This window comes from Rhamphochromis longiceps, linkage group LG19 (genome assembly GCF_057381845.1).
Source record: "Rhamphochromis longiceps isolate RC_006_pf linkage group LG19, R_longiceps_female_GT1.1, whole genome shotgun sequence".
NCBI classification, from domain to species: Eukaryota; Metazoa; Chordata; class Actinopteri; order Cichliformes; family Cichlidae; genus Rhamphochromis; species Rhamphochromis longiceps.
The window spans coordinates 5265225-5275950 of record NC_140575.1 but is presented as its reverse complement, the minus strand read 5'-3'; the positions used below and the strand labels follow the sequence as shown (position 1 = coordinate 5275950).

At 38.9% G+C, this 10726-nt stretch overlaps 1 protein-coding gene across 1 annotated transcript in view; it reads left to right on the top strand.

Moving 5' to 3' along the window:
- The first annotated feature begins 3742 nt into the window (after positions 1-3742).
- Positions 3743-10726, top strand: part of scfd1 (sec1 family domain containing 1) — a 37774-nt gene continuing 30790 nt past the window's right edge. The window contains exons 1-6 of the mRNA XM_085391073.1: positions 3743-3823; positions 5005-5075; positions 5670-5758; positions 6335-6425; positions 7404-7526; positions 7894-7981. Of these exons, the coding sequence (XP_085247199.1) occupies positions 3793-3823; positions 5005-5075; positions 5670-5758; positions 6335-6425; positions 7404-7526; positions 7894-7981 (493 nt within the window). The 5' untranslated portion in view covers positions 3743-3792. The remainder of the gene's footprint in view (positions 3824-5004; positions 5076-5669; positions 5759-6334; positions 6426-7403; positions 7527-7893; positions 7982-10726) is intronic.

Here is a 10726-nt window from a genome sequence, read left to right as displayed (position 1 = left end):
ATCTGCAGTCTCCATGAAACTTTTCAACTCATATACTCTTTCACCAGTCTGCAAATAAATACTGTGATGGCGGTCAGACCCACACCAGGTCCTGAGTTTGATATGTAATGAATCTCCACCAGGAGGTAATGTGGCAGATACCCACAAAGAAAAATTGGTATGGCCCGGATCTGGCCCACACAATATGCTTACACATGGCCCACCTACCGCGAAGAATGACGGCCCTTTGGTGGCCCAGATCTGGTTTGCCAGAGGTGGCCCACACATGGGCCAGCACAAGGCCAGTTGCAGACACACTGCTGGCCCTGTGCTGGCCCAGAACAGTTTCAGCTCTGGCCCCAGATGTCCTTAATCAAGCCATGTAATAACAACATGTGCTGGAACATACATAATAGTGCAAAAATACCATGACAAAACTCTGTTCAGACAGTGAATGGACTGATTCTCATATAGCACTTCTCTACCCTCACATATTACTCAAAGTGCTCTATACAACATGCCACATTCACACACTTTTTCTAAACTGAGTGCTTCCTAACTACATTTGAAGTCTCCACACGCTGACTAGAGGAGAGAGGGGTCAAACCACTAACCTTCCGATCAGTAGATGCCCTGCTCTACCTCCTGAGCTACAGCCACCCAGTGTTGAACATGAGTAAACCCTCACTAGGTTTCGGATAAAGTGTACACTCACAAACCTGTCAAACCTGCATTTGAAACGCTGGCTACCATAGGAGTATAGTATTGAAACATGGCATTTGGGTCTTCTAAAGAAAATAGGAACATAAATAGTGCCATCATTGCCAGACCTGGCCCACATCTGGTTGACATACACCCTGCCATGACACCAGTCAGTCAGAAGTGCCAGCTTGGTGCCAGATCCGGGTCATACCCGTTTTCTATGAGCCTGGGCCAGATGGACCAAACCACAATCAGTCCAGATATGGCATGCCATCACATAAAGAGTGCTATCTGTGCCAGGCCTGGCCTATATCTGGATGACATACGTCTTATCATGCCAAGAGTCAGCCAGCAGTGCCGGCTTAATACCAGATCTGGGCCAGACCTGCTTACTATGTGGGTAACCCTGGGAATCTTCACCATTAATAAGGAAGGGGCAGAACCTACAGATGACCTTAAAGATGTTGGAAGAATCATGAAGGTGTTAAAGTGCTTCATGACCACATAACATTGCAAATGCATTCGCCATTTTATTTAGCCTCATTTACTCATTGGTCTTGAGCTACCCCACAAAGCCTAAGTACACATTTGAGGTTTTACAAAAAATTGTGATGGAACTGGATGGAAACTGTCTCTCAACAAAAGATCTAGTTTGAACTGTTTGAATGAAGAGTTCAGACAAGAGATTTCAAGAAAACAGGGGAGCACTGAAAGACTGTTTAGTGTATCCTTGAAACCCTTGGACAAGGGTTTTTGTCCCAGACTATCAACACAACTGGAATATTTTGGATCCACACATTGAACTACTAATGGTCTTCGGAAATGATGTCTGAATATATTTTAGCAGACTTTTAAATTGTTCATATGAGGTTTTCATTTTATGTTGGTCAGGGAAGGGGGGGAAATATAAATGGAGACTGTAACAAAGATTGGCATGAAAAAGTGGGCAATAAGAGATGGACTGTGGTCCAGTCCGGTTATGTGGACCCTCAGCAAAGATGAATAATGTCAGAAACACCAGTTTTATTGTTTCACTGTGTTTTTTAATTTATGTATTTAATATAACTGAAAATGAATAAGAAACCTGTAACAGATGATAAAACACATTAACACACAGATTACATAATAACACAAACAATCATACTGGCAGTGATTGCTTGTACTAAATTAAAATCCATTAAGAATGCGGTATTTATTTAAGGTTATTTTTCTTTACACTTTCAGTTGGCATGCGCTTTTCAAACATTACTTTTAAACTATTTAATATAGCAGTTATTCCATTCACTCACTCACATCTTTAATAGTTTTTGAGCTGTTGGTGAAAAATGTGTTCATGACAGTGCAGATTTCACTCATTTTGTGTAAGTTTAAGCATGTAACGATTTGGTTATTTTTAATACAAAAAAGAGTTTGAAATCATGCTTTCATGCTATTTATGCCTTTTTTGTTGCTTTTTTAAAAAACTTATTCTTTTTAAACTGTATTTATTTTTTTAAAACTGTATTTATTCTTGTAGAGGCTGTAGAGGCAGGTGAGAAACAGTATTTCATTTCAGGCTGAGTAACACCATACGAAATGACAATAAACTTCTTGAGTCTTGAGTCTTGAAATTAAGTTAGACTTGTGTTTTTAAATGAACCACCCTATGTTGTGTAGCTTTCTGGATTTTATACTTATTGGACTACATACTTATTTACTATATAGGCTATACAGTACATAAAATCCAAATTTGCATGTTTTATATAACTGAAATGTTTAATTATATGGGCTAAAGAAAATAAGAAAGTTATAGAGTATATTTATATGAACCATGTGTATACTTACTGCATTTGATGTATTTTGACGATATATAATGCATATTACAGAATGTAACACCTGCATGTGTGTAAAAGCCTTTGATTTTGCTACCACATTCGATTTCCATGCCACCCTCATACCAGCCTAAGAAAATTTCTCTAGATCTGCCCCTGGAGAAGAATGTTCACTATTAGTGCTATATGGATTGATATTGCTACTATAGATGCTTAAGGGACTAGAAAGAGAGAGCATATTTCTCCTGTTTTGGCTTCCCTTCATTGGCTTCCTGTTAAATCCAGAATTGAATTCAAAATCCTGCTCCTCACATACAAGGTCTTAAATAATCAGGCCCCATCATATCTTAATGACCTTGTAGTACCATATCACCCTATTAGAGCACTTCGCTCTCGCTCTGCAGGCCTACTTGTTGTTCCTAGAGTATTTAAAAGTAGAATGGGAGGGAGAGCCTTCAGTTTTCAGGCCCCTCTTCTGTGGAACCAGCTTCCAGTTTGGATTCGGGAGACAGACACTATCTCTACTTTCAAGATTAGGCTTCAAACTTTCCTTTTTGCTAAAGCATATAGTTAGGGCTGGACCAGGTGACCCTGAATCCTCCCTTAGTTATGCTGGAATAGACGTAGGCTGCCGGGGGATTCCCATGATGCATTGAGTTTTTCCTTTCCGGTCACCTTTCTCACTCACTATGTATTAACAGACCTCTCTGCATTGAATCATATCTGTTATTAACCTCTGTCTCTCTTCCACAGCATGTCTTTATCCTGTCTTCCTTCTCTCACCCCAACCGGTCGCAGCAGATGGCCCCGCCCCTCCCTGAGCCTGGTTCTGCCGGAGGTTTCTTCCTGTTAAAAGGGAGTTTTTCCTTCCCACAGTCACCAAAGTGCTTGCTCATAGGGGGTCATATGATTGTTGGGTTTTTCTCTGTATCTATGAAGCGCCTTGAGGCGACTTTTGTTGTGATTTGGCGCTATATAAATAAAATTGAATTGAATTGAATTAAGGCTGAGCTCATTTCAAATATTTCATACTCCTAATCAATTCCTCATATTCTATTAAATCAGTGCCTGTAGTGGCTGTTTTGTGAGGACCACATAACTCTGAAAAACAGCTGTTAAAAATTTCATTATTGGTCTACTGGAAAACGGAACTTTACTTTGATGATCTGCGTTCTTTCTTGTATTCTCTGTTAAACAGCACCAGAGTGAGACCTCTTCACTTTCTACTCTTCTCTGACGTGTGAGCTGACGTCGAGCTGGTGCCACGTCATCAGTCACTCCGTAACTAACAACATCAAACATGGCGGCGTCTGTCCGGGAGAAGCAGACAGGTTTGTTAAAATGTTTTCTTTCCTTCGTTAGCATTATATCAGGCGAAAGACAGCAGCGCTGACGGTCTGTGGAGAGGTCCACCAACCCGAAGTCTGACTGAGATACCATTCCCCCTCTTAAATAGCTGACAAACTAAACTACGCGCTAAACTAACAGGGGCTGAGCTACTTCATTAATGTTCCTGTTTCACTATTTATAGCGGAACTCGTTCATTTTTCCTATATTTACAGACACGTTAACTTGTCAACCACACTGTTAAATTATTTACCCAAAGTTAACCCGTCGTCCTGTCAGCTATCAGTGCTGCTAGGTCTACTACGGTAGAAATAGCTACGGATAGCTAGCCTCCTGCTAACTGTGAAGAAAGCCTTAAGCTATTTCTAGTTTCTAGCTTCATATACACTGGATGAATCCTCTCGTCATCATGTGATTATACTCTTATGGTTTCAGTAAGCTTTGTTGTTTGGATCAGTTTATTGTTGTATTGCTTTTTAATATTATTTATTAATATTAAATATTGGATGGACAGGAGAATGTGGATGTCTTATTCTTGCATATACTTTTTTTTATTCAAGTACATTTATTGAATATTTTTGTGGGCAGTCTGGTCAGTGAATAAAGAGATTTATCAATGTGTGATCTAGAGCTGCAGTGATTAGTGGGATTATCAAATCGATAGCTGGCAAAAAATAAAGCTAGCTGTTTACTGCAGTCCCAGAGGACTGCATCAGTAGTCTAGTTTCAAGTTAATAAATATTTTCTCTATGAAATGCTCAGAGAAATGTTTCCACACACTAAACTCACATCCTACAGAATTTCGTTTTTAGTCAAAAGTGAAACAGTTAGTCAATTATGATTATCATAGCAGATAGTCATTATTGATATTTTTAAGAAACAAATGTGACAAATAAAGCCTAAAATGCAAAGATTTTAGGCTTTATTTTGTCATATGGCATGCCATATCCCCAGGCTCGTTTCACTATTTAAAAAAAAAAGCATGTTAAACCCTTGACATATTTCAGAAGAGTATTTGTTGAGATGTCTAAAACAACATTTTGATTACAGAAACAACTGCTTCTCAGTTAAGCTAGTATTAATGGAGCAGTATTTATTAGCCATGTGGATACTGATCTGGTTGTGTGTGCCCTAACATAAAAGTTTCTGTGTTGCATTTCTGCAGTCGCTTTGAAGCGAATGTTGAACTTCAATGCACCTCCTCTGAAGAACACTGCAGCTGAGCCAGTATGGAAGGTAAGTCACTTTGACAGTGCAGTAACTCAACAGGCGTCAAGGAAAAACATCCAGCCTGAAATCATGACTTAAATACTGAGACTCATACTCGCCGTGCATAAATGCTCAATGTCTTCAGAAAATGCAGTGTGCTGCATTGTGTGTTAAATCTTATTTAGGATTAACTCAGCCTCTTAAAATCCACATCCTGTGTTTCTAAGAGGAGTTGAAGGGACAGTGTACGTGCTTACTGTGTAATGAAGAATGTCATGCTTTTCAAGGTGAACTCAAAGTTTAATAAATAAATACATAATAATTCTATAGTTCACATAGGCCATGTAGTCAACCTAAGCCACAATGCTGGCAAATCAGCTGATGTCAGTGCCAGCCCACATCCCCAACTCAATCTTTCATGCTGTTAATCAGTGTATGTATGTATCAGTAGTTCACCCTCAGATCTGCATTCCACTAGCAATCACTGCTTTCACATGCCAGACTTTTCACACAGTGAAAGCAGTCACATAAATAAGTGTTGTGTGGTTTATCAGTAAGACTTTGTATTTGTGATTTCTGCCTGGGTCAGAAAAAGTCTTTTGATCTCTGCCTTTTCTGCAGGTGTTAATATATGACCGGTTTGGCCAAGACATCATCTCCCCACTGCTGTCTGTCAAAGAGCTCCGAGACATGGGCATCACTCTGCATCTGTAGGACACACACACACACACACACACACAGAGCTGTTTTAAGAGAACAGCAAAACAAAATATTACATAATCAAAAATAATCATAATCATCGGTAATCACCACAAAGCCAGCTGGTCACATGCTCCTCTCAGAGAAGGCACTGGAGAGTCACCTCAGCTGTTTACCTCGGTTTAAATATGCTGTGGTTTTGGCACCAAAACTTTCACACACTTTTTCTGAAATCAGTTGTGTATAACAAAAAACTTGCTGTTATATAATCATTATAGAAATTCATAAATAGATTCAAAATATGAATGAATTAATACATTTCTTCAGTTGAATCTGTGAAAATAATAATTGCTAAAAATGTTTCATTTTCCTAGCAAAATATAAAGAAACAAGAGTTTTGCACAACATTGTAGCAGTTGATTATGGGGCAGCTGTTTCCCAAATTTTACTTTTGTTTCGTTTTGCAGTTTTTAACAGAGAAAAAATTTTGTGTGTGTGTGTGTGTGTGTGTGTGTGTGTGTGTGTGTGTGTGTGTGTGTGTGTGTGTGTGTGTGTGTGTGTGTGTGTGTGTGTGTGTGTGTGTTCAGGCTGCTTCATTCAGACAGAGATCCTATTCCAGATGTTCCTGCTATTTATTTCGTCATGCCCACAGAGGAGAACATCGACAGGATTTGTCAGGTGATCGCACACAGTAACTCATTAAGCTGCACTCAGCTCTTTGCCTGAGTGCGTTTATCTACTCTGGGAATTACAGAAGAGTTCCTTTCAGAAGTTGCAGGACCAAAACCATGAGCTAAAAGACGCTAAAAGCTCAAATCATTTTTCAGTTATCCCGTTTAATTTTCATCTGTCATTAAAGTTTGGTAAAAACATTGACAATCCCAGCTTTATTCGTTTATTCGTCCGCCTTTCTGGAGCTTGACCTTTCCTTTTTATTGAGAAATGATTTATCATTTTTCTGTGTTTGTGTCATCTGTGAGGAAAGCTCACGGCTTTCCTTCTTAAATTTAAGCCCAAGTTTCTGTGTTTTTGTGATTTGATGAGTTCATTAACCTCCTAATGCCTCTTTAACTCTTGAACTCTTTAATTGCATGAATCTTTAATTTCTCTTTGCTATTTGGGTTGATTGTGCAAAATTTAATATTGTGGTCTAGACATCCCAAAATGTGATGTCCACATATGTGGACGACAGGTTCTTAGAGGTTAAAAATGCAGCAGCAAAATATTGTTATTATCATTTGTCATCTTTTAGCAACTGATGATACTCAGCATCCCACACTGGGATATTTTCTGGATTTTTGTTGTCAGAATACTCTAATACAGAACTTGCTTGCAATAAAGAACCAAGTACTGCTGCTTGGTGTGGAGGGAAAACAGAACTTGATGAATTGATCCCGATTCTTAAAGGATGTCTTGGTTCTGTTGTGTCATGTCATTTTTTTAAAATTGTGGCACATATAGTGTGGACACTTAGGGATGATCTTGAGCTCTGGAAACATTTTTGTTGATTATTTAACGATCCAATAATCAGTACTTGTCAGACTGAGATATTTTGGCCTACTACGCACTAATTTTTAGAAATGCATTGTTCATCATATTCGCAATCTCATCATTGTGTGTGTGTGTGTGTGTGTGTGTGTGTGTGTGTGTGTGTAGGACTTGAGGAACCAGCTGTATGAGTCATACTATCTGAACTTCATCTCTGCCATCAGTAGAAGTAAATTGGAGGACATTGCCAGTGCCGCATTGGCTGCTAACGCTGTTACCCAAGTCACCAAGGTTACGTTCTTTCTGTGTTTATGAAGCACTCCTTTTTGGTGCAGTGACAACTAAATAAATGTTTAAAATGCAAAAATATTTCAATAAGGCAATGACAATTTATTAAATAACAAAAAAATTAGCAACATTTGACAAATGTAAATATTAAAAGGTTTATTTGATTTTTTTACTTTTGCTTTTATTACTATCATTATTATTATTATTATTGCTAGATTGTGGTCATTATTTTTGCTTCCTTCTCTTTGCAACCTTGCGGGATAATTTATATCAGCTCAGTAACACAGGTTTTGTAATAGATTCACCGAGCAGGTGTAACATTATTGTGTCCAGCACTAATTAATCAGGCTGATATCTGTTTGTGTTTCAGGTGTTTGATCAGTATCTAAACTTTATCACTTTGGAAGATGATATGTTCATCCTCTGCCATCAAAATAAGGAGCTCATTTCCTACCATGGTAAAACAAAGACACACACACACACACACACACACACACACCTTTCTGTCTTTGTGATCTAAATCTACAGTTTCCCGTTATTTCTACAACTCTGATTTTCCTCTGACAGAGTGATTGGAACAGATACTCTTTTGTCACAAAAAACATTCATGAAGTTTGGTTCTTTTATGACTTTATTATGGGTTAACAGAAAAAAGTGATCACATCTGCTGGGTCAAAAATATACATACAGCAACATGAATTAGCAATTTTGGTGACTTAGAAAGTTGTCAGTGAAATGAGCTTCATAGCATAGCCTCTTAACTTCTTGTGAGTGATTATGAGTGACTACAGCTGGTGACTTCTCTGAGGCCAGTTAAATAGGGCTCATTGGATACAAACGCTACAATGGGGACAGTCAAAGGAGCTCAGCATGGACCAAATTATTGACTTGAACAAGTCAGGAAAGTCACTTGGGGCCATTTCAAAGCAGCTGCAGGTCCCAAAAGCAACAGTGCAAACAATTGTTTGTAAGTATAAAGTGCATGGCACTGTTTTGTCACTGCCACGATCAGAAAAAAAACGCAAGCTGTCATCTGCTGCTGAGGGAAAAATGGTCTGGAGGGTGAAGAGTCAACCGAGAATCACCAAAAAGCATATCTGCCAAGAATTAGAAGCTGCTGGAACACAGGTGTCATTGTCCACAGTCAAACGTGTTTTGCATCTCCATGGACTGAGAGGCTGCCGTGCAAGAAGGAAGCCCTTGCTCCAAAAGCAGCACCTTAAGGCTCGACTGAAGTTTGCTGCTGATCACATGGACAAAGATAAGACCTTCTGGAGGAAAGTTCTATGGTCAGACGAAACAAAAATCTAGCTTTTTGGCCACAATGCCCAGCAATATGTTTGGAGGAGAAAAGGTGAGGCCTTTAACCCCAAGAACACCATGCCTACAATCAAGCATGGTGGTGGTAGTTTGATCCTGTGGGGCTGTTTTGCTGCCAATGGAACTGGTGCTTTACAGAGAGTAAATGGGATAATGAAGAAGGAGGATTACCTTCAAATTCTTCAACATAACCTAAAATCATCAGCCCGAAGGTTGGGTCTTGGGCGCAGTTGGGTGTTCCAACAGGACAGTGACCCCAAACACACATCAGAAGTGGTAAAGGAATGGCTAAATCAGGCTAGAATAAGGGTTTTAGAATGGCCTTCCCAAAGTCCTGACTTAAAGCTCATTAAAAACATGGGGACAATGCTGAAGAAACAAGTCCATGTCAGAAAGCCATCAAATTTAACTGAACTGCACCAATTCTGTCAAGAGGAGTGGTCAAAGATTCAACCAGAAGCTTGTGGATGGCTACCAAAAGCACCTAATTGAAGTGAAAATGGCTAAGGGACATGTAACCAAACATTAGCACTGCTGTATGTATATTTTTGACCCAGCAGATGTGATCACTTTTTTCTGTTAACCCATAATAAAGTCATAAGAGAACCAAACTTCATGAATGTTTTTTGTGATAAAGAAGTATCTGTTCCAATCACTCTATCAGAGGAAAATCAGAGTTGTAGAAATAACAGGAAACTCAAGAGAGCCTTGATATTATGTTCTTTACAAGTGCATGTAAACTTTTGACCACAACTGTAAGTTGAAGCTTAAAACCAAATCTGAAGCTTCAAACAGCATTTTGATGTTGTGAGGTTTTTAGATGTATATTATTGTTTTCTAATAAAATAATTTATTTGAAACATTTTATTGAGTCACGTTTCAAAGTGCTTCACGGAAGAAGCTAAATAGGAAGATCAGAAAATCAAGTGACAATATAAGAGATAAAAGTATATGATAGTGATGTACACACACGAAGAAGTCCTTCAAAAGTACTTGGCAATCCATAGTTGTCATGCCAGACTTGGTGGGCAAAACAGTTCAGCAGTTCTTTATTCTCCAGCCCTCCTTTGAATATCTTTGAGTTTAAAAATGCCAGATAGTTACTGTGCTATTGAATGCACTACTCACTATGTATTTATAACTGTCAGAGGGGCGTAGAGTATGGCACCAACATGTGAGCATACATCTCCTAACCCTTTCCTACGGGTTTACCTGACCTACGGGTTTACCTGACCTGGAAAAATACTCACTCAGCTTTACTGTTATGACACAGCATTTATGAGATAAATGAATACTATAGGAACTTTTTTTCTGAAAGTCCAAGTCAACAAAATGTAAGATTTACGTGTGGCAGTTTGTTTAATCTAGCTATGTAGCACTTACCTGTGTTTTAATGAACAATTTAATGCTCCTCACCCCCCACGTGGTGGCATTATTTCATCCAAACATACATTTACAGAAACCAGAGAGCTCCAGTACAGCACCCACAGCCTGAGGACAAGATGTTTTGACAACATAATTTTTCCCCTCCCTTTCCAAACCAGTGAGCACTGTCAGTAGCAGATGTCACAGCCACAGCAATTGCTTTTTCTCCAGCACAGTTTGCAGCAAATTGCAGACCGCAAACCTTAGTAAATTGGGTTTGTGCGATTCATTTATACTGTTCTTCTAAAAACTTTTGCCCTCTCAAGCGGAAACATATGTATGGAAATACATGGAATTAAAGTACAAAACACAACGTGTTGCTTTAGGAAATTCTGACAGGACCTTTTTTTGGTCATCATTTTTGTGGGTCTTGTTTTTTTGAGTTATTATGATAAAAGCAGCCAGGAGATGACAGCAAAGTAGAACAGAGCAGGGTAAGGGCAAATACTACAAATAAC